This window comes from Babylonia areolata, chromosome 8 (assembly GCF_041734735.1).
Source record: "Babylonia areolata isolate BAREFJ2019XMU chromosome 8, ASM4173473v1, whole genome shotgun sequence".
Taxonomy (NCBI): domain Eukaryota; kingdom Metazoa; phylum Mollusca; class Gastropoda; order Neogastropoda; family Buccinidae; genus Babylonia; species Babylonia areolata.
The window spans coordinates 32,641,264-32,666,203 of NC_134883.1; the positions used below are offsets into that span (position 1 = coordinate 32,641,264).

Here is a 24,940-nt window from a genome sequence, read left to right on the forward strand (position 1 = left end):
TATTATCATCATTATTATCACATGTTTGTGTGTTTGAAGGCATACATGTATGCTGATACGTATGCATGTATGTGTGAGTGTCAGAGAGGGAGGGAGAGAGAGTTTGCTGTCTAACATGGACCATCATACATGTTTTGATGGATGACATTTTTTTTAATTGAATCTGTTGTAAATCGCGTAGAGCAAAATCATTTGATAAGGCACTATGTATATTAACTAATGATAATAATAATGATAATGATAGTAAAAATGACAATAATACTAATACTAATGTGCAGACCTCCTAGTGCCTGAACCTCCTTCGTGAGTATAAGCATGCGTAAGATGAAATACGCAGCGTTAAAAATCCTGCAATGCATGTCAGCGTTCGGTGGGTTACGGAAACAATAACATACCCAGCGTACACCACCCGAAAAACCCATCATACACGAAAAAGCCCACTCATACTTACGAATGAACGAGGGAGTTATAGCCCACGAAAGCAGAAGAAGAAGAAAGCATGAATGAAAATTTTCGATAGTATATCCACGTAACCCCCTCTTTAAAGCTGACTAACTTGAAGTGGATTGCTTGTCTATAGACTGAACTGCGCTGTGCTGCTATTACGCAGTTTCGGTTGAAGTTTGAGAGAACTGAAGCCAACTTCGCTTTCTCACCTGTTGACATTTCGGTTGTAAAACAGGCACACACGCACACGCACACGCACGCACGCACGCACGCACGCAGTTGTTGCTGACACCTCATGTCTCTTTTTTTTTTAGGGAGGGTGGGGGTGGGGGGGCGGGGTTGGGTTGGTTGGTTGTTTTTTAGCAAGAAGAAGATATCTTGCGAACACCTGCACGCTATAAAATTGGCGTGTGACGACTGGGCGGGCTCCCAGTCCGACAATCTCTGTGTCTGAAGCGCGCTGTGTACATACGCGCACACACACACACACGCACACACACACACGTACGCACGCACACACACACATTACCTGCGCCTGGCAGGATCGTTGAACACCTCGTCACAAAAAGAAAGGTACGGAGTTCCGTTTCGTTGCCAGAATAATCCGGACTTGCTGAGTTTCCCCCAGGGGATCCCCTGGTACACGTGGAAGTACGTGAGAAAATATCATGATTTTTACCCCCTTTCGACATGGCTGCCGGTTACACGAACGCACTCGCATACACACATGCCAACGCGCACACATGCGCGCGCGCGCACACACACACACACACACACACACACACACACACACACACAAACACTACATACGCACACACACACACACACACACACACACACACACACATTCTCTCTCTCTCTCACTCGCGCACACACTCTCACTCACATACACATACACACTCTTACTCACCTCTCTCTCTCTCTCACACACACACACACACACACACACACACACACACACACACACAGAGGCGGGTAGGATCTTGGGTGAATGTGGAAGCTGCTGAAGAACTGATGAATTTGTTTCTATTTTCTTTACTTCATTGTCGTAGAGCGAAGAGAGAGACAGAGACAGAGAGAACAAGAGAGAGGCTTTGGTTTGACTCAGATATTTATTCAGGAAACTATCATGGGGCGTACAAAGACAAAAAAACAGTCTCTGCAGTGCAAACACCACACTTTCCGTGTGGGCCAGATTTTTATTTTATTTTACCATTGACGTATTTTCGGTTCTTCTGTTGATCTCTCTGTCTGTCTCTCTCCCGACACACACACGCGCGCACACGCACACACACACACACACACACACACACACACACACACACACACACACACACACACACACACACACACAAACACACGCACACACAGATGTATGGTGTATTAAGGAGAAAACTTTCGCGTGGCTTGACGTGTTTCTTTACTGATTTTCAAAATTCCCCTTGATTAATTATAGATGATAATCTACGGAGTTGAGGTTTTACATAGTCTTTGTTTTATTTCAATTTGATCGTTATTTTCTGTGATTATTGAATTCTGTTTATTTCATACGTATGTAAAATGCAAAAAGCATAATCAAACATGTTTTAAATACGGCTTTCTACGTGTTTTTTTTTCACTTATTCTTTTTACCACTTTTCTCTGCCTCTGTCCTTTTCCTAATCAGTATTTATCCTTTTTTTTCTTTTTTTGGTCTCCGCATGCATTTTCTCAGAACCTTGTTAATTGGATGGGAATGGACTTGCGCCGTTGCTGCTCTGTATCCTAGCCCCTACCCCCACCCCACCCCTGCCCCTATGGCCTTTTCCATTGGCCTTTAATTACCGAGGGATTGATTACCGCCATTGTCTGCTCATCATCCGTTCATTTCCTGTATGTGTGCATTGTAGATTCAAACGTTCGACTGTTGGCTGCCGTTCTTTCCCTGTCTCTGGACCTTGCAATAGGAATGAATTTCCTCTTTTGCTTCGTAAAGTCTCCACTCTCAGCTCTTTCAAGTCTGGCCTTAAAACCCACCTCTTCCCAAAATAGCCTACCTTCCCTGCCTCTGCCTTGTCTTCAGTTTCTCCAGTTTTAGAGTTATGCATGCGTGTGAATGACTGGTGCGAAAGCGCTTTGATTTTTGTCTCTGCACAAGAATCAGCGCGATATAAGTACCATTATTATTAATTGTATTGGCTCGTGGACGGGGGGGGGGGGGGGGGGGGGGGGGGGGCTGGGACCTTGTCGTGGTTAAAGAGTTAAGGCTATTTGGACGTGTGTTTGTGAGAAGTTCGGGGTTTAGTTGGATTTTTGTTTCTTTGTTTGTTTGTAATGATGGTTGATTTAGCAATGCATTTATCGTCTTTAGATATTTGTTTCAAATTTCACCCCCGCCTCCCCATATACCCGGTTTCCCCCCGACTCATCATCCATCCCCCTCCTCCTCCTGTTCTAAATGATAATACTCAGTTGTAAGCATTAATACTCTAGCAAATTGTCTTTAATCACCGATATGTGTGACGGGACATTAAACAAAACTCTTCCTCTTTTTCGTCTTTTTGACCACCACCTCCACCACCACCACCAAGAGAAATCCAAAGGGAGCGCTAGAGGAGGAGTATGACAGTTAGGAGTGTGGTGATGTGATCAACTTGATATGAGAAAGGTGGTCGTTCTTTATAGGTGTGTGTGTGTGTGTGTGTGTGTGTGTGTGTGTGTGTGTGTGTGTGTGTGTGTGTGTGTGTGTGTGTGACTTGACTTGACTTGACTTGACTTGACTTCATTTATTGTCATAAAATCCCGAAGGATTAATAGACACAACAAAGAACAAAGGGAACAAAGAAATAAACGGTCATCTAATACGCATGCACTGAAATACATAGTTGGCAAGTGTTTTTTGACAGTCATCGCAGGTGAATAAATCACTTGGTTTTAGTATATTGTTTTGTATTTTTCTAGAGATCACATTTGATTGATGATCATACTGCTGTATAGTAGTGATTAGATGGCTTCGCAAATTATGAAATAAGATACACGAATCTAAGAAATGCAATTCATCTTCAACAACTTCACACATAGCACATAACCTCTCTTCTCAGTGGTCAAGAACTCTGCAAGCAATATGAATTCCAACTGGAAATCTGCCCAGTTCGGCTAGAGTTGGCAGATTCATTGTTTTAGAATGTACCCCTAGAAGCAGTTCGCAAAATTTTATATGCATTTGTTCATGTGAATGTTTCGAAGAAATACAATTTCTAAAGAAATCTGTCATTCCTGTATTGAATGAATTGGTAGTTTTTGTTTCAGCCCATGGGAACCAAATATCGGATCCATATGATAATATAGGTAAAACAAGTGAATCAAAAAGCTGCAGTACAATATCCAAACGAATATCAGTTGTGTGTGTGTGTGTGTGTGTGTGTGTGTGTGTGTGTGTGTGTGTGTGTGTGTGTGTGAGCATGTATCATTTGTTGTTTTTGTTGTGATGGTTCTCCTTCATCTTCTAGTTTCGGTCTATCCTTTTTGATTTGTCTCCGCCTTTCTTTCTATCTTGCTGTCATTCTTTGTTTCTTTATTGTTTTTCTTGTTTTTCTTTTTTTTTATCATTGTTATTGTCCTTTCGCCTTCACCCTGTTGTTGTTCTTGTAGTTCTTGTTCTTGTCCATGTTCTTGTAGTTCTTGTTCTTGTCCATGTTCTTGTTGTTCTTGTTCTTGTCCATGTTCTTGTTGTTCTTCTATTTCCACTCCTCCACTTCCTTCTCTTCTTTCGTCTCCAACATTCTTCCGCCATTCCTTCCCCTTCGACATGTCTTAATACAATTTCGTTTTCCTTCTTTTCGACTTTATCTAAAAGAATGACGCTCAACGTGTTACTCGATTAAACAACATCCACGATGATTCTTATACGAGTGGCTGATGGTACTAAAGAACAGTAAAGTAATAGGCATTATCATTTCCATCACCAGCCTTTGATACCATTTGTCATGGAGAACCTGTGATACGGACCAGTCACGGAATATTCCTACAATAGCTGAACCTATTGTGGTAGGAGTAATTGTATGCAATGCTATCATGGCGATAAAGTCGGTACCGTTGAAAAATATGTTGCGTTGGATTGCAAAGGTGTGTAATTCAAAACATCAATGAGAATCAACCAGTTGATGGTTAAAGCTGGTTGCGCCTTGTTATGCGTTATACCATATGTGTATATGTATGTATATGTATACGTGTGCGTGCGTGTGTGCATGCGGTGTGCACGCGCGCACACCCTTGCTTACATGTGTGAGTGTGAAACGCGCACTTTCCCGTGCTTTATGAATAATATTTCTTCTTGTTTTTTTGCAGCCACACACACACTCATAATCCACAGAAACGGAACCCTAAAAAGACCCCTGTGTCATCCAGGGCAGAGAATAAAAAGGATGGAAACTACACAGCACTGTACCCCCATTCCTCGTCTGCCTCCCTCCCCCTCCCACCACCACCACCACCACCACCGCCACCACCACCGCCATCTCCAGCAACAACGTTGATCATAGCAGTGGTAGCTGCTGGTCTCTTACAGCCATCTCACAGCCATCTGTCGTAGCAGTTGTTGCGTGACAGTCTGTCAGTCAGTTCTGGCAGCACCAGGGGACATTGTGATTAATTCAGTAATTAACTGCTCATCCTCTGAACCAATGCGCATGGAAGAAGGGGGAAATTAGTCCCTCACACACCACCAACCCTTTTATTTTTCTTCTTCCGTGATACGCATAAACACGCACGCGCGCTCGCGCATATACACAGACGCGCGCGCAACACACACACACACACACACACACACACACACACACACACACACACACACACTGACTGACTGAAACCATTTATTGTCAGATTAACTGTTTGTTGTACTGACAACACACACACACACACACACACACACACACACACACACACACACACACACACACACGCACACCCTCCCCTTACATCGGCACAAACGCTGGAATACAGGAGTCCATACATGCATTTGTACAGAACACTAGCACACATAAATTCATGATTATATCTACGCGTACACACATATTTCTGCACGCATACAAACACACGCTGAGACATGCGCGTGCACTTACGGAGACAAAGACGCACTCAACGTGCACGCTCAAACCAGTAGAGACAGAATGGTTTGATTAAGATTTCGACAGATGAACATTTAGATGTACAAATACTTGCAACCTCTCAACCCCGTTCTTTCCAGTTACACAACTTCATAAGTTCACACACACACACACACACACACACACACACACACACACACACACACACGAAAAAAAAAAACCCTACTCTCCCACACAACACAACCATCCCAACCCCATCCTCCTACCTCTCTTTCCCACGTGGGAATCAAACTCCATCTCATCACGGGATGAGGAAGAGTGTGTACGGTTCCGTGGCAACGACTTTGGAAGCTGGAGGGTGGTGATGATGATGATGATGATGATGATGATGATGGCGACGACGATGATGATGACGGGGATACAGAGGATGGACAGACAGGGAAGGAGGGACAGGGGGAGGGGAATGTGGGAGGTGCCTCTGCTGTGGACTGCCGGGTTGATGTTTCTTGTTGGAGGTTTTCCGGTAAGTTGGGAGGTTTTGGTTGTGTGTATGGTGGGTGTGTGGGTGTTGATGGTTGAGTGTGTGTGTGTGTGTGTGTGGTGATGGCTGTGTGTGTGTGTGTGTGGTGATGGCTGTGTGTGTGTGTGTGTGTGTGTGTGTGCGCATATGGAAGTGCGGCATGTGTATGTGCGTGAGTGCGTGCTCGTGTATGTCTGCGTATGTGAGCGCGTGAAAGCGGTTGTGTGTAAGGCATATATGTACAGGCTGTTGAATATTGTGTAAAATGACCTTAGAAATATTGAAATATACATGTTATAGATAGTTCATAAGGACCTTATTTCTACCGCGCGTAACATCTGATATTTTTTTTTCTTCGTTTAGCTTGTGTATGTGTGAAAGAAAATTAAAATAAAGATGTTGAAAATGGAAGTGTTGTTTGAAATACACATTTCTTTTTTTTTGTACATTCAGGGGCTGGTGGTGGCTTCAGCAGGCACAGGTATGGGGTGTAACTTTTCCAGTTTTCTTTCCACATTTTTCTGTTTCCCTTTTCCAAGTTCAATAGTCACTCGGATCTTGAGTGACGGATTTCGCCGTAACATTGATTGGTTTGACCGACTGTTGTTGATTTATTTTACACACTGTTATTGGTTGTTGTTGTTGTTGTTTTTTTAATCCTGTGTTCTTAATTGATTTGACCATTATCGATTGTTTAAATCAACTGTTCTTGTATGATTTCACCTTCTGATTTTGGTTGAATTTACTCAGTGTTCTTTTAGAATCAGCAATGACAGCATATTGAATGGTTGTTTATTGATTGAATATTGGTCTATTGATCTGTTGATGATAGAGCTAGTCGCATTTTGAATGGTTGATTGATGAACTTAATGTCGATTTATAGATATATTAACTGATTTCTAAGCATGTTAGCTGAGTGGTTTGTTATATGACGAGATGATGTGAGATTGCCAAGATTGAAGTCCAAGAAAACAACATTCAGTATAAGTTGTGACGTGAATCTCCCACCCTTTTTCTCACCACCCCTTCCCCTCCCCTCCCTCTCTCTCTGTCTACACACACACGCGCACACACACACACACACACACACACACACACACACCACACACACACACCACCTCAAAAGACACAGAGAGGAACACTCCAGCACTGTGTAAATGATGGACGTTGCACGTGCAGGTGACCACGACATGATCCCCAAAGAACTGGCCACCGTTCTGACCGACATGGAAAAAGCAGCCATCGCCAGTGTTGGTGAGACACGGCCACCCCTCTTCCTTCTGTGTGCAAAGCGTCATGACTATGTTGTCATAATTTTATGCTAAAAATGGTCGTTGGATGTGACCAAGCATTGGTTTTCGTCTCCTCTAGACACACTCCCCTTGTGTTCACCTCTATTGGAGTATTCTTGTGGTGTGTGTGCTTGTGGGTCAGCGTTTGCAGTGTCAGTGTGTGTGTGTGTGTGTGTGTGTGTGTGTGTGTGTGTGTGTGTGTGTGTGTGTGTGTGTGTGTGTGCAGGGTGTATTTTGTGGCCTTTTTCTGCGATTTCCTGCGATTATTCATATCTGCAATTGGGCGATACAGGTTTTTTTCCCCACTTCTATATTCTTATATGCTCTTATTTTGTACAATACGCTATTGTATATGTACTGTTTCATGTGAGGCGCTTGGAGCCCATCTATGGGGAGTTCGCGCCACACATGTACAATTTATTATTAGCATTATATGCTGAGGACAGCGCGTGCGTGGAATCACTGTGTATGCAAGGATACATGTCTGTTGGTGACAGAACGACAGTCCTCAGAAATAGGAAGACAGTTCTTCTTCTTCTTCGTGCGTGGGCTGCAGCTCCCACGTTCACTCGTATGTACACGAGTAAGTTTTTACGTGTATGACCGTTTTTTACCCCGCCATGTAGGCAGCCATATTCCTTTTTCGGGGGGGTGCATGCTGGGTATGTTCTTGTTTCCATAACCCACCGAACGCTGACATGGATTACATGATCTTTAACGTGCCTATTTGATCTTCTTCTTCGTACACACGAAGGGGGTTTTCAAGCACAAGTACAAGCAGGTCTACTCATATGCTGACCTGGGAGATCGGAAAAAAATCTCCACCCTTTTTCCCACCAGGCGCCGTTACCAAAATTCGAATCCGGGACCCTCAGATTGAAAGTCCAACGCTTTAGCCACTCGGCTATTGCACCCGTCAGGAAGACAATGGTTTGTGTGGTACTGTGCAGAGTAATGTTTGTGACAGATGGACAGTCCGCAGACACAGCAAGACAGTGGTCTGTATGGCACTGTGTGGAGTAGTGTTAATGTGGAGTGATGGCCTAGAGGTAACGCGTCCAGTCCGCCAAGGAAGCGAGAGAAGCTGAGCGCACTGGTTCAAATCCCGGCACAGTCGCCAGTATACAAATCCCCCCGCCCCACCCCCACAAGACCCCCCTTGAGTGGTGGCCTGAACGCTAGTCATTCGGATGAGACGATAGAAAACCGAGATCCCGTGTGCAGCATGCACTTAGCGCACGTAAAAGAACCCACGGCCAAAAAAAGGGCTGTGCCTGGCAAAATTCTGTAGAAAACCCCTCTTCGATAGGAAACAAATAAAATTAAAAAAACTGCAGGCAGGAAAAACAACAAAAACAACAACAACAATAACAACAACAAAGACAAAAACAAAAACAAACAAACAAAACGGTGGCGCTCTCAGTGTAGCGACGCGCTCTCCCTGGGGATAGCAGCCCGAATTTCACACAGGGAAATCTGTTGTGACAGAGAAAGCGTCATACAAGAATACGATACAATGAGTGACGTGGCGGTGTGTGCCGGTGTTGCTGTTGTCGTTGCAGACGGAGACCCGGACTTCATTGTGGGCATTCGGGGAATGGAAAACCACCCGCTCTGCTTCCGGCTGGAAGGGGAGCCTGGCCACGTGGTCAGACTTCTGCAGGACCCGCAGTCAGGTAGGGGAATGTTTGTATGATGGTGGTGATGATGGTGGTGATGGTGGTGGTGATGATGGTGGTGGTGGTGGAGGTGGTGGTGATGATGGTGGTGATGATGGTGGTGGTGATGGTGATGATGGTGGTGATGATGATGGTAGGTGATGGTGGTGGTGGTGGTGGTGATGGTGGTGGTGGAGGTGGTGATGGTGGTGATGGTGGTGGTGATGATGATGGTGATGGTAGTGGTGGTGGTGGTGGTGATGGTGGTGGTGATGATGGTGGTGGAGGTGGTGATGATGGTGGTGGTGGTGGAGGTGGTGATGATGGTGGTGGTGGTGGTGATGGTTGGTGGTGTGATGGTGATGGTAGTGGTGGTGGTGGTGGTGATGGTGGTGGTGGTGGTGGTGATGGTGGTGGTGGTGTGATGATGATGGTGGTGGTGGTGGTGATGGTGATGGGTGGTGGAGGTGGTGATGGTGGTGATGGTGATGGTGGTGGTGATGGTGGTGGGTGGAGGTGGTGATGGTGGTGATGGTGATGGTGGTGGTGATGATGATGGTGATGGTAGTGATGATGGTGGTGGTAGTGGTGGTGGTGGTGATGATGGTGGTGGAGGTGGTGATGATGGTGGTGGTCGGTGGAGGTGGTGATGATGGTGGTGGTGGTGGTGATGGTGTTGGTGGTGATGATGATGATGGTAGTGGTGGTGGTGGTGATGGTGGTGGTGATGATGATGGTGGTGGTGGTGATGGTGGTGATGATGTGGGTGGTGGTGGTGATGATGATGATGGTGGTGGAGGTGGTGATGATGGTGGTGGTGGTGGTGATGGTGGTGGTGGTGGTGGTGATGATGATGATGATGATGGTGGTGATGATATGGATATTTTGTATAGCGTTTATCCTCGGTCGGAGACCAAGCTCTGAGCGCTTTACAAACTCGGGGTCATTTACACAAAAGGCTGCCTACCTGGGAAGAGCCGATTGAAGGCTGCCATTGGGCGCTCATCATTCGTTTCCTGTGTCATTCCGTCAGATTTCAGGCGCGCACACATACACACTCACAGACATGTAACATTTTACGTGTATGACTGTTTCGTTTATTTACCCCCACGATGTAGACAGACATATTCCGTTTTCGGGGGTGTGCATGCTGGGTATGTTCTTGTTTCCACAATCCACCGAACGCTGACATGGATTGCAGGATTTTTAAAATGCGAATTTGATCTTTTGCGTGCGTATACACACGAAGGGGGTTCAGGCACTAGCAGGTGTGGACATAATGTTCACATGGGGGTTCGGATGACGGTGGTGATGATTATGGTGGTGATGGTGATGATAATGGTGATGATGATGATGACGATGAAGATAATGCTCGTGATGATGAGGATGATGATGATGATAAAAATAGCAATAATAATGATAAATATCATGAAGATAATGACGATTTTGTTTCTTGATATTGATAACAATTGGACTCAAACAGCATCGATCAGATCATAAAAGGGATTAATTATGGGACATTGATGTTATTATTAATCATTCACGTTTAAGCGTATGTACACACACACACACGCACACATGCATACGCGAGCGCACATACGTATATGCGCACACACGCGCGCGCACGCACACACACACACACACACACACACACACACACACTCGCGCGCGCACACATTTACACAAACACACACGCAGATGAAAAAATATACAAATAAATGAAACGATAATTTGAAACAACTGAAATAACGAAAGGCGTGCAGACCCAAACAGTACAGAACCACAAGTCAAGGCTATACCACACCACCACAAAAAGCCAGACACCACCACACACCATGTTGTCCAAGCGGATAAACATCGCACGATGAACCGACGGTCACGTGACAGACACTCCGAATGACTGACGCATGACAAGGGCCGTTACCAGGACTCACAGTGATGCTAGTCTCTGAGAGAGAGAGAGAGAGAGAGAGAGAGAGACAGACAGACAGACAGACAGACAGGGACAGCGACAGACACACACACACACACACACACACACACACACACACACACACACACACACACACACACACACAGATATTCAAAAACTCTATTACTCAAGGATAAAGACTTAAACATTGCCTAGTCTTCCAATCTGTCCTTGTGACAACAAAAACAATAACGATAAGACACAACGATATTATTGATGGTAAATACTACTGCTAATACTACCACTACTACTACTACTACCACCACCGCAGTCTGAGACAGAAAGAGAGAGACTCACTGAAAGAGAGAAAGACTCACTGAGAGAGGGTGAGATAGAGAGGGAGAGAGACTCAGAGAGAGAAAGAGAGAGAGATATATAGAGATTTACTGAGAGAGAGAGACTCACTGAGAGAGAGAGAGGGGAACAACAGCAGGCTGCAGAGAAGAGGGGAAAAAAATCAAAGAACGAAAAAAGGACAGACAGAGAAAACAGGTTGATGCGTAGAGTGTGTTTGACGGCTGGCGGGGAGGGGGTTGGGGAGCGTGTAAGGGTGGCAGGTCGAACTCTGGAAAGCAGCTGTTGTGCCAGACGTTGAAAGTCTTCTGGCGGAAAAGGGGAAGAGGAAGGAAGTGAAGGGGAGAGGTAGGGGTGAAGGGGTTTTTGAAGCTTTTGAGAAAGGAATACAGAATGTGACTGATGATTTCTTTTTTATAAGGGGAGGGGGGAGTGGGGGGGGGAGAGGGGGGAGAGGGAGTGGAGGCGGGGGGGGGGGGGGGGGGGGGGGGGGGCATCCCTTTCTTCAGCGCCGTTTCAATGGCATTAAGCCCACTCTGTTCATCCCCATTCATTTAAAAAAAATGTTTTTATAATTTTTATAATTATTTTGGTTTGTTTGGCCATTGCTGTTTTATTATTGTAATTATTATTGAATGTGCTGTATTCCTTTTTGTCACAACAGATTTATCTCTGTGTGCAATTCGGGCTGCTCTTCTGTCTAGAGCAGAGCGCATCACCATGGCGCAGGCCCACATTTAAAAAATATTTTTTCTGTCCGCAAGAGTATTTCATGAACTATCAAAGTGGATTTTCTTCAACAGAATTTTGCCATCTCTTTTCGTTCCCTGGGTTCTTTTACGTGCGCGAATTGCATGCTGTGCACAAGACCCCGTCTCACCTGAATGATGAGCACACAGATCACCATTCAAGGTCCAGTAGAGCGGGAAGTAGATATGCCGGTCCGTACGTGTGACTCTTACCCGTGGACACGGGCTTCCCAGTCGCGGGTATTACCACTAGGCCACCGCTCTTCCCTAACCCCTCATACACTGCCACGCCCAGCCTCGTCTGTAGCCACGGTCCTCCCAGTGCCAGCAGTTCACAGGTTAACTGACGGGCGCGATAGCCGAGTGGTTAAAGTGTTGGAGTTTCAATCTGATGGTCTCGGGTTTGAATCTCGGTAACGGCGCCTGGTGGGTAAAGGGTGGAGATTTTTCCGATCTCCCGGGTCAACATATGTGCAGACCTGCTAGTGCCTGAACCCCCTTCGTGTTTTATACGCACGCAGAACATCAAATACGCACGTTTAAGATCCTGTAATCCATGTCAGTGTTCGGTGGGTTATGGTGACGCGAAAATACTCAGCATGCATCAACTACGACAGCACGTCGATGTTGGTCGTGTTACGGAAAGAAGGAGAACTGTCAGTGTCAGGTCTCAAAGAGGTTACACTTCACACGAGACACTGCTGCTGAGCCAGTCATTTCGGAGGTGTTCAGTTGTGCTTATTCTGATTCGGATCACTCAGCACACCACCTTCTAAGCCCTCTTACCGACAGCAGGAATTTTATCACGGAGCCAGACTGAGTAAGCCGCTGCCTCCTTCCCTCTCCCACAAACCTATCCACCTCCCTCCCCTACCCCCGCCCCATTCTCGAGAGACACTCCATCCCTCCAACGACAGCCCAACCATGAATCCGCCGACACCGAACACCTTGACAGGAAGTCACCATAATCATGGAAGTGGAGGGGGGCGGGGGGTGGGGGGGTCACACCAAGAGAGCAGGGTATGAAGGGCCGCAGAATTAAGAGACTTTTTAAGTTGGTTTTTTATTAATATGTTGATGCATGGGTCGGGGTAGGGTAGATGACGATACTGCTATGGAAATTCACATGAGTTTAGGACTACCTGACACGACTGCACTCTACGCTTCCTTTCATGACATCTCCCGGTGTCGGCCAGGCCCGATGGAGACAGAAACATATACCTGCACTGCTGGTCAGGAAATTGGAGAAAACCCTCTCAAAGCCGCGTCCAGAAAGTGGGTGTAACTCGACTGTGTGGTCCCAGTCTTCCCCATTTGAGCCCATAGCAAACAACACGGTGGACAGAAACCAGACAAGGGTCTCACGATTTTATGCTTTTGAAGGGATGCAAAACCCATGCTCATACGTATAGTTGTCAGTCGGAGACGCTAAAATTATGGATTCGAGGATAGATAGGAAAATGATATTGGAGTCAGCTCAAAACTAAATGATAAGTGACTTGGATTCTTAATCTTCTTGTGTTTGTCATGGGAGTGGAATAGGTGAGGCACATATGGAGAGAAAGGAAGGAAGGAAGGAAGGAGAGGAGAGAGAGAGATTATTTTTACTTCATGCATAATGGAGACAGTATGAATACCGGCATTCTTATTCTTTTTATTTTTATTTCTTTCTACTGCACGCATACATTGTGTTCACATTGTGTGAATGTGTATGTGTGTTTGTGTGTGTTCATGTGTGTATTCGTGTGTGTGTGTGTGTGTGTATGTGTGTGTGTGCATGTGTGTTTGTGTGTGTGTGCTTGTATGTGTGTCTGTGTGCGTGCGTGCATGTGGGCGTGCGTGCGTGCCGTGCGTGCGTGCGTACTCAGAGTGTGAAACAAACAAGTGCATGCAGAAACCGACACCGACTTCACACACCATCCACCTTGAAAACCAGCAACAGGGGGGCGATAGGGACAGTGTGTGATGGTTAGGATTGGTGATGACATTATCATCCGGTCACAGTGTGTGATGGTTATGACTGGTGATGACATTATCATCATGATTGGTGATGACATTATCATCCGGTCACAGTGTGTGATGGTTATGACTGGTGATGACATTATCATCATGATTGGTGATGACATTATCATCCAGTCACAGTGTGTGACGGTAATGACTGGTGATGACATTATCATCCGATCACAGTGTGTGATGGTTATGACTGGTGATGACACAATCATCTAAGCTCAAAGCAAGAAACGTAATGTGGTGTCACCGGTAAAATACATACTTCAAAGGAGGGGAGAGACAGACAGACAGAAAGAAAGTAAAAACAAAGAGAAGAAAAAAAAGAAAGAAAAAAGGATAGAAACAAAACACACAAAAAGGAAAAAGAGAAAAAAGGAAAACAAAAGAAAAAGAGAAAGAAATTCGGGAAAAAAAATAATTGCAGAACAAACAGGAAAAGCATAAGAAAAAGAAGAAGCAGAACAAGAAAGTAAGCGACGAAACAAAAAAGAAATGAAAGAAGAAAGAAGTAAAAAGAAAAAGAAGGTAGAATAAAAGAAAAAGTCAAGTACAAAAAGAAAAGTGAAATAAAGAGACTAAACAGGTGAAGATCAACAGCAGTGGCAATTTCACTCTCACTGGTAAACAGCGGAGGTGAAGAGAAACCACAATGAGAGAGAGAAAGAGAAAAGGAAAGACAAAAGAAACAGATAAACAGCCAGACAGGGAGATAGACAGAGACTGGTAAACAAAAGACTTGAAGAGAGAGAGAGAGAGGGGGGGGAGAGAGAGCAAGAGAGAAAGACTGGGTGGAGACAAAGAGGGAAAGAGAGAGAGAGAGAGGGACAGCCTGAGAAAGACAGTCGGACAGACAGTGAGTGAGAGAGGGAAAGAGAAAAGAGAGAAACAGAGATGGAGAGAGACTGGGGAGAGAAAAACTGGGAAAGAAGAGAAGTGAGGGACAGCCAGAGAAAGACAGACAGACAGACAGACGGTGAGAGAGAGAGAGAGAGAGAGAGAGAGAGAGACTGGGTGGAGACAAAGAGGGAAAGAGAGAGAGAGGACAGACAGAGAAAGGCAGTCACACAGACAGACAGTGAGTGTGTGTGTGAGAGAGACAGACAGACAGACAGTCAGAGTCTTGGAGAGAGACAAAGGAAGAAACACAGAGTAAGAGAAAGAGACTGAGGGACAGCCAGAGAGAGAGACACAGACAGACAGACGTAAGTCGACACAGGGAGGGAGAGCCTAGACAAGAGAGGGGAGAGAGGGAGAGAGGAATCAAAGGAAAAGAAGAGGGCACAAACAGCCACGTACTTTACGCTTCCAGACACGTCTGACGGGCAGGCCCGCCTGCCGCTTTCCTGCATTGTGTAATTTGTTATAATCACTCTTCTTTTTTAAACTTCCCCCCATTGTTTGTCTCTCTCTCTGTTTCTCTGTCTGTCTCTCTGTTTCTGCCTCTCTCTCTTTCTGTCTGTCTGTCTGTCTCTCTCTCTCACACACACACACACACTCTCTGTCTCTCCCTCTTTCTTTTTCTCTCTCTCTCTGTCTGTCTGTCTCTCTTTCTCTCTCACACACGCACACACACTCTCTCTTTCTGTCTATCTCCCCCTCTTTCTTGATCTGTGTGTGTGTGTGTGTGTGTGTGTGTGTGTGTGTGTCTGTCTGTGTCACACACACACACACACTCTCTCTCTTTCTCTGCCTGCCTGTCTGTCTGTCTGTCTGTCTCTCTCTCTCACTCTCTCTTTGTGTCTCCGTCTCTGTCTGTCTGTCTGTGTCACACACACACACACACACACACACACTCTCTCTCTCTCTCTCTCTGTTTCTCTCTTACATACACACAAACACACACACTCTCTCTCTCTGTTTCTCTCTTACACACACACACACACACACACACACTCTCTCTCTCTCTCTCTCTCTCTGTGTCTCCTTTCCTTTGCAGAAGTGGAGAGCGGTCTCTCCCATCCGCTTCCTGGCTTTCAGAACATTAATTGTTTCTTTGCCCTCCTCCTTCCAGTCTCTTCTCCGCCCCCCTTCTCCCTTCATCCCTATACCCTTACACTCTGTGTGTCTGTCTGTCTGTCTCGGGTTTAGTTTGCGTACAAACACGAAGAAGATTTTTGTCGATTGGTTAAAGAGTGCGTCGGGTGTGGATTTTTGGGTTGTTAGGCTTCCATTTTCGTTTCTTGTGTTAATGCGTATGAGGGTGTGGGAATGAAGAGGCAGGAAGATGTACATAAACACACTTTACTTGTGCATACAAACAGGTGTGTGCTTACACAAACGCGCGCGTGCGGGAAAACACACAAAAGCACGCGCGCGCGCAAAATGCATACATAAACAAAAATACACAAAATACACACATAAACAAGAACACGTGCGCTCACACACACATCCACACGCGCACACACAAACGAGCGCGCGCGTAAATTGTACATGAAGAGTGAGTTTTTGAAATGTTTGATTGTTAATCATTTTTATCATTACCACCATTATCACTATCACCATCATCATCATCATCATCATCAAGGTATGCATGCATATGTGTGCATTGCATGAGTCTGTTTGTGAACGCGTGCGTTTGTTCCTGTGGAACCATACACTCACGTTTGCAGAAACATCTCTCTCTCTCTCTCTCTCTCTCTCTCTCTCTCTCTCTCTCTCTCTCTCTCACACACACACACACACACACACAGATGAAATCCATTTTTTTGTTTTGTTGCCCTGCTTTTCTCAGAGTGAAATTAATTTATTCGAAGTATTATGCAGAACCATGTTACTTTAGGCTAAATATGTTGTTGTCAATAAGAAATGAGACAGTTCTTTTTAATTTAGCTATGTATATTTATGAAGCAAGCAAGAGGCTACGCACTGCAGTCTCTTTATATTCGTTTGCAGACCTTATGTCTGTTAACTGTTACCTTTGTTAATGAAAATTATGTATTATGTTCCTTTGTATTAGCCCATTCAGTATGAGACCAAGGCCTTTATCTGAATAAACATCTGAATCTGAATCTGAATCTCTCTCTCTCTCTCTCACTCTGTGTGTGTGTGCAGGCGTGGTGGTGAACGCGCGTATCTCACGCCCAGTGCCCGACGCGGCGCGCACTTACCTGAGCGCCGTGCTGATCGCGCGCCGCAACTTCCGCGTGGTGGCCAAGGTGGGACGCGTGCTGGTCAACCGCTACCGCTTCGCCTGGGGCCCCGTGTCCGTGCGGCGCATCCACGGCCACCGCGTGCTCATCGCGCCGACGCTTCTGGCGCTGACGCTCCGCAACATGAACGTTACGCTCGTCGTCAAGCGTCACTTGCCAGAGGGCCGGCGTCCCACCAATGGTCGGTGTTGGTTGGTGTGGGTGGTGGGTTTTGGGGGAGGTTGTGTGGGAGGGTGGATGTGTGGGGGGTGGGGGATATGGGGATGATTTGTGGGGTGGGTGAGTGTGGGAGGGTTGATGTGTGGGGTGAGAGATATGGGGATGATTGGTGTGGGTGGTGGTGGTGGTGATGCTTGCGAGGATTGGTGGAGCGGAGAGGTGAGGGGTTCGGGGAGGGGGGTGTTATCCCCTTGGCTATGGGGTGCCGAGGACTGTTTGAGTTATGAATGAAATACCCCCCCCCCCCCGCCCCCCCTTTTGATGTTCTGTGCTAGAAATGCCCTCTTTTCTGTCGCTTTCTTTGTTCGATATTCACAGTGATTTTCAGGCTTGATATATGGCCTTGTGTGGCTGTTTGGCAATAACTATCAATAACAACAGCAATGATGATGATAATGATGATAATAATGATAATAATAAATGGGGATTTCATGGTGCGGCTGAGCATGTGTGGGTGGGAGGGTGGAGGTGGGTGCTGATGGAGTAGACTCTGTGTGTGTGTGTGTGTGTGTGTATTCTTGCATGCGTGCGTGCGCTTCCGTGTGTCTGCTCACACGTCATAAAAAGGAGGTAAAAGTCTGTAGCACGCAGTGATACCATGTCCCTCCACCACCCTCCCCATACCTCCAAACAGCCAACGACACGGACACCTCCGCCCCCAACACCGCCTCCTCCTCCGCCCTGCCCCCGGTCTTCTCCCCCTCTCCCCGCCACAACAGAACCAACGTTGTCATCGCCGCCAGAGCCACGCGGCGTCGGGCCAGTCATCGTCGTCGTCGTCCCGATGACATCGACCACGGACCTCGGCAGAGGAGTCGTCGGCATCGGCGCCCTCCTCCCGATCGCCAGCGTTCTCGGCGGCGAAAGAAGAACAAGAAGAAGGTGAAAGAGAAAGGACGGAAGAAGTCCTCCTTGCAGGCCAAGGTCAGGAATAAAAGAGAGGCGAGAATCGGGCTAGGGGGTGAGTTTGAAGATCTCCTTTCACGATATCATGTGGAAGAAAGCGTACCTGGTCTCTTTGACAAACCAGCTGTTCAGAGAATGGTATATCGTTCGGGTTTAAAGAGTTCTAAAAGGCGGGTCAGTGATGCGGGTGGTTTTCTCAATGACTTTGAAAACCCACATTTTGGTGACTCGGTGATGATGTCCTATCATGGCTACTCACGTTCTGTACGCAGCAGTGGTTTCAGTCAGTCCGCCATGGATTCAGAAAGCTTCCTTAGAAGCCGCTCAGGGAGATCCACTCTCAGTGACTCACGAACCTTACTGAGCAGAGCGGCAAGATCTTCAGGGGACGACTCAAGAAGGTCGTCCAGGGGAAGAGCAAGGTCTCGAGACGGTTCAAGAAACTCTCAGAACAGACGTTCCAGAAGACCACAAGAAGGAGACGACCCAGGACGAACTTCCAGAAGTGACTCCAGAAGATCGTCACGCAGGAACTCCAGAACGTCGTCCAGCGACGTCATCAGATCACGAGCGCCGCGCGGCACAACCACAACGACGCCGACGCCCAGCGGCGGGGCGGCGGCGGGGCGTGCGGACGAGGCGGGCGGGAACGTGTCAGCGGCTGGCGGCCGTCCCATGAGAGAGCTGGCGGCCTACGTGGGCTTCTACGTGGCTGATGCCCGTGACTTGTCGTCACGGACGCACGGCTTGCTGGGTGAGTGGTGGGAACTCAGAACTGAGAACTCATTTAATTGTCGAAAAACCCATTGGAGGAATTATGGACACTAAAACTATACACAACAAACAAATAAAATCAATTCTTTGTGAGCACATGCATGATATTCCACAAGACAGTTATATATATATATATATATATATATATATATATATATATATATATATTGCCACATCTGGATGGAAATAGCTTAATGGCAACAGAGAACTCGGAGTTTGGATTATTGTATTGCCAATGCTATCTGGCCAATGATTCGAAGATGGGAAAGGTGTGTGGTGGGCGTTGGTACGTGTAGGGCTGGGGGCTCGGGAGGTTGTGTGGTGTGCAGGGGAGAGTTGTGTGTGTGTCGGGGGGTGGGGGTGTATGTGTTTGTGTTTGAGCGTGTGTGTGTGTGTGCGTGTGGTGTGTGTGTGTGTGTGTGTGTGTGTGTGTGTGTGTGTGTGTGTGTGTGTCCGCGCGCGCAGTTTCGATTACTTGAAAGACGAAGAGATGGAAAACACATTCCTGATTCATGTGGTGGTGGAGTTCACTCAGTGCCAGACTTGTCCATCCCCAAGTATTGAATAGAAACAGCACCCAAAGAATGGCGAGTAGGCTTAGATGTAAATGACTATCCACATCTCGGATATTATGCATCTATACTCGGTTTTTATCCGCTTGTCTCACTTTATGTTGTCCAGCCACAAGTCAGCTGGCAGTTATTGAAGGACCTCTTGTGTGCAAGGATTATGCCCTGTGGGAGGGCGCACCTACAGAATCACAGTGTGAGTGTGCAGGCTTGCTGTCTGGCCCCTACTTGCTGTTCGTGTCTGGCTGCTCTGGTGACCAGCCACTTGCTTCACAGCTTGATGCGAGACTTTATTCGCTCGGCTGATTTCAGTTTCATATCCCCTTATGGAACATCCGTTGCAAGATGCAGTACAAAGTATACTGCTGTACATTATCTGTGTAACTGAAAATGTCTCATCAACTGTGTTGTTTCCCTGGATACCATGGATATTCACTGACAGACATTCTTTGCTAGCTCTGTCGTTAGCTCTGTCGTCGACAGACATTCTTTGCTAGCTCTGTCGTTAGCTCTGCGTTGATAGTCTATGCTAGCCCTGTCGTTAGCTCTGCCGTTGACAGACATTCTTTGCTAGCTCTGTCGTTAGCTCTGCGTTGATAGTCTATGCTAGCTCTGTCGTTAGCTCTGCGTTGATATTCTGTGCTAGCTCTGTCGGAAGCTCTGCCGTTGACAGATATTCTATGCTAGCTCTGTCGTTAGCTCTGCCGTTGACATATATTCTTTGCTAGCTCTGTCGTTGACATTCTTTGCTAGCTCTGTCGTAAGCTCTGCCGTTGACATTCTTTGCTATCTCTGTTGTTAGCTGTACCACAAGCAGAGGTGTTGTCGCCCAAAGTCATGCCCCGTTCTCTTCCCTCCACCCCTCCCCCCTGTCTGAGTCCTGGTGTTGGTGTGTCCTACAGGTCAGTTCCTGCACAAGGCCGTCAGCTTGCAGCGGGTCCGCCAGAAGGCCAACGGCGTGACCAAAGGTTGGCTGCTGGTGGAGAAGCCCCGCCCACACCACGTCAAGGCCACGCTGCGCACGCGCACCAACATGGCGCTCAACACGAGCAGCACGTGCTGGTGGCTGCGGGACGGAGGGGCGGGCGTAGTGGACGGGGTGTACGCCGACTACCTGGTGTCCAGGTTCCGGGCCACCGACTTCCTGTCTCTGCCGCCGGGCCTGATCGGCCAATGACACATGTGGCCAGAAAGCTTCCGCCGTAGGTTCAATTCCTCCGCCCCCTTCCAGGTGCCCCCTCCTGCCAAGCTGCAGTCCACCACCTCGCAGCCCGACCCCACGTGTGTGTACAAGACACACTCTGCCGGCTCCCTGGCCCCACGTAGTAGTGGTGACGGTAGTTAAGGTTCTGCTGTTTGATGTCAAACGCTTTATTCAGGCTCTGCTGTGCAATGCCCAACACTTAGTTAAGGTTCTGCTGTGTAATGCCTAACACTTAACTAAAAGACCTTTAAAGAGAGTAGTGTAGTGTAGGTAACAACAAAGTGGCAAATGTGCTTTATTAAGTTTCAGGCTAATACTTTTGGCTGCATGATGCCAAAAAGCTTGAATTACACGTACAACCACATCAAAAGTTGAGAAACGTAAGTCAGGTGACTTTATGGCGAAGTTAGCTTAGGTTTAGCTGTGAAATATCAAAAATAATTAATCACTAGACCTCAAAAAGGAGTAAAGTGATTGTCATAAACTGAACTACATGTATGACAACCTCAGAAGGGAAAATGTAAGAAAGTTACGAAGGTAGCTAAGGTTCAGCTGTAATACGTCTGAGTTCTACAATATCACGTACTTGACTACAAGTATAATTACCTCAGAAGGGATTACCTTAGATGGAGAACGTAAGTTGTGTTACTTAGTGGCGAAGGTAGCTAAGAATTTTTGTGTAATATCAACAACAACAAAATGTAGCAACGCGTAAAACGGCTCCAACGAGACTGTCTCAAGTAAGACGACTCAGGGGTGACAGATGCGAAAGTTCAGTTATGATACTTTGAGTTGTAAGATATCAGAAGGCTAAGTACAGCTTTGATCACCTCAGAAAGAGTAATCTAAATCAGGTGACATAGTGGCAAAGGTAGCTAAGATTCAGCTGCAGTGCTTACAAATGTATACCACAGATCCACATCACAAGAAGACATTCTCAAGAGGAACGAGAAAAATGGGAGGCTGGCAGAGGGAAGCTAGCAATTGGAAATATCCTCTATTTCCTGTTATTTGAAAGCTAGCGATTACTGAGAGATAGGTAATAATAGTATACAAGATCCAAAGAAGGGCGTTAGATTAGACGCGCGAATGACTATAAAATTACTGAATGTTTTCCGTCTTCGTGACTTCTAGGACCGAAAAACAACAACATAAAATAAGATGAGATCAAATAAATAGATAAATAAGATAAAATAAAACAAAAAAACTACCATTATTTTAGAGTTCCCTGCCTTCTGAACATTATCAGTGACATCTGTTATTCTTTCCAGGGGTGACACTGCACACATAACATCATAACAGTTGTTTTTAAAATTCCTTTGATTCTGAATAATTGTCATCATTATCACTACATCGTGACGAGTAGTTTCATTCAGGGGAAGGGGGATGGGGAGAGGGAGGGGGACTGGGGGGGTGTAACAGATGTTTGGGCAGTCTAGGATTTCTACAACTTTCTCAGAACTCAGTGACATATGCAGAAGGTAGAGAGATAGGCCTACATGCCCAACTTTTTTTTTCCATTTTCATCCATGATAATCGGCTGTTGTTGGGGTTTGTTTTTTTTAAAGTGCTATCATATTTAAGTCAGACGCCTTGTTAAAATGTCAAGTATATTCCAAACTTTCCCCCCTTCCCACTGCCATTTTAGATTTGCGGAAGCTTTCTGGCCATAAACTGTTTTCACTTGTTGATTGTTGAAAAGAGAGGTGACTGTGGATTGTTAATACTGAACCAATGTTGGAAAGCGATTGTTGATACGTGTGGTATCCGTAACGGGTTACCGTGCCAGTGTTTTGGTGAACGATTGTTGATCTGTACCACTTTTTGGTGAGCGAGACTTTGGAATGGATTTTGTGTATTTTTATCAAAGGATTTTTGGTGATTTCCAGTGATGGGGTTGTGTAATTTTCTATGGACCCAGAACTTGTAAATAAAACTGTTTGATAGCCTTGCCCCCCCCCCCCCAACCCCCGGCCCCCATCCCCCGGCCCCCATCCCCACCCCGCCGCCCTTGTTTTTAAATAGTTTTTACAAGCTGTGCATTCATTATAGCTTGAATAATCATTGTGCTTTTGATTCATTTTTTGTGTGTTCAATTATATATTATGTAATCTGAATAAATATCATTTATGTTTTTGAGTTCAGATTTGTATGACGATATTAGAATTGATTTCCGTAAATTAAGAATAAAATCCTGCGTTCGTCATTTTATAAAATGTATTTCTTCAAGTCAGTGCTACCTTTGTTGATGGAGAAAAATACGGAAAGAACATTAAGATTGTTTTTAAACACATAGTGTGAAAGTCACACATTGTGTTTTGTAGTAACATTCGGGAAATAGAAACACAGTGTTTGCCTCTGATTAAAGATAATTACCACAAACCTTTTTTTTAACGAAACAGTCTTATGCTTCATCAAGTCAAAATGTTTGTTCTGAAAAATTGGTGGAATTTAGAGGCTTGATGAATGTCGATATTTCATTTCTGTTGATGTAGGCCTATATTTGTATGTATGTATGTGCGTGGTTTGCATTATTTTACATTTGCGTCGTTTGTTTTTCATCACGAGCGGGTCAGCAATGGCAGTTTTCTACTACTTTCTGTTGTATTATGCGTCAGTGCGATATCATTTGATCAGGAACAGATAGTCATTATATATTTACTTATCTATTTTCCTGCAACATTTGGAAGACCCTCAGAGACTAACCAGTGCGTTGGGTCTATGAATTAGTCATGCATTTACTCCCCCATCCTCTTTTTTTTTCTTTTTTTCTTTTTCTTTTTTTTTTTTTTTTTTTTTTGAACGGGTGTGGTGTTACGTGTATGGACAGTCCGCAAATTTTTACGCCTCCTTGAAACCTGAACTGTACAGTTTCTGAGTAAAGAGGCTTCATTTTGTGTTTCGTTCATGAACATAGCATTCTCAGAATATTGTCTGATCTTGAACTGAGCATTCTGTAGATGTTGTCCTGTTGTTTAGCCACACCTAGAGAATGAATGTGTTGCTGGGGTTCGTGTCTGATGTGTGGATTAAAAAAAAAAGATGTTTTTATCTTTGATAATTTTCAGTCAGGGATGACAATATTTCCATTTGAACAAGTTTATTAGTGGTACGCCAATTTTAGATCATGTAGTATGGATCTGATTTTGTTGTAGGCGTTAATGTTCACAGTCCTTCGCTATTTACACGCTTTTTTTCCCTGCGTCATGAGTCTGTCAAATCCATTAAAGAAGCAGTTTCTTCTGTCTATCATACCCATTCCCGTCAAAATAGTCAGCTTTGTAGTGTTTCTTTATCTGTAGGTCGTGGGTCTTTGGAACCGACATTATTTTCGGGATGCACACAAACCCGAGGATGTCTCCGTGAAGCATGGCGTAAAAAGATGACAGATGCTGTTCAATTTGAGTTCGAAATAAGGGGCTAAGAAAACAGTGCACATTTTCGTGTTGGTGTATTTTTGTTCTTTAGCAAGTGCCGGTCTGTGAGACCCACAAAGTCCGCTTGGGAGATTCTGTTGGCAAGATATGTTTACTAATTAATCGAGACAGAAAATGTGTAAAAAAAAAAAAGAGAGAGAACAATTCCGTAAAGAAAAACGAATTTTGAGTTGATCTGATAAAAAAGCAACTGTTTTAAAACAGTCTTTAAAACCCATCAACGCACGATCAAAATATTAAAGATATAGGTTTGGTTCCATATTCATCTGTTGTCAACAAGTGATTCACAATGCATATTATTAAAAGAAAACTTGCACAAAGTGTTGATTGCTGTATCAACCCCATCCACTTTACCATGTCCATGTTGTAGAAGTTATCAAGTCGTGAGTCAATGTGACAGAACGTGTTTTGTGCAATAGTTTAGCTTTTTATAAGTGAGCGAAATAAAACCATGTTGTTTCCTCTGGTGTTGTTGAGATATTTGGTAATGATGAGTGTTTGGTTTTGTGGTGTTTTCAGTTTTATTTGTAGAAAGGGTGTGTGTGTGTGTGTGTGTGTGTGTTCTCAGAGGTTTCACACATCCACACACGCACACTGTGTACACACACACACACACACACACACACACACACACACACAAGAAAAAAATATAAAAA

At 45.4% G+C, this 24,940-nt stretch overlaps 1 protein-coding gene across 1 annotated transcript; it reads left to right on the top strand.

Moving 5' to 3' along the window:
* The first annotated feature begins 5,267 nt into the window (after nucleotides 1–5,267).
* On the top strand, nucleotides 5,268–24,739 carry LOC143284752 (uncharacterized). The gene is made up of 7 exons (XM_076591719.1): nucleotides 5,268–6,054; nucleotides 6,505–6,532; nucleotides 7,231–7,305; nucleotides 8,906–9,019; nucleotides 17,078–17,356; nucleotides 18,029–19,054; nucleotides 20,546–24,739. Exons 1-7 carry the CDS (start codon nucleotides 5,896–5,898, stop codon nucleotides 20,818–20,820), a joined length of 1,956 nt encoding a protein of 651 aa, XP_076447834.1. The 5' UTR covers nucleotides 5,268–5,895; the 3' UTR covers nucleotides 20,821–24,739.
* Nucleotides 24,740–24,940: the final 201 nt, after the last annotated feature.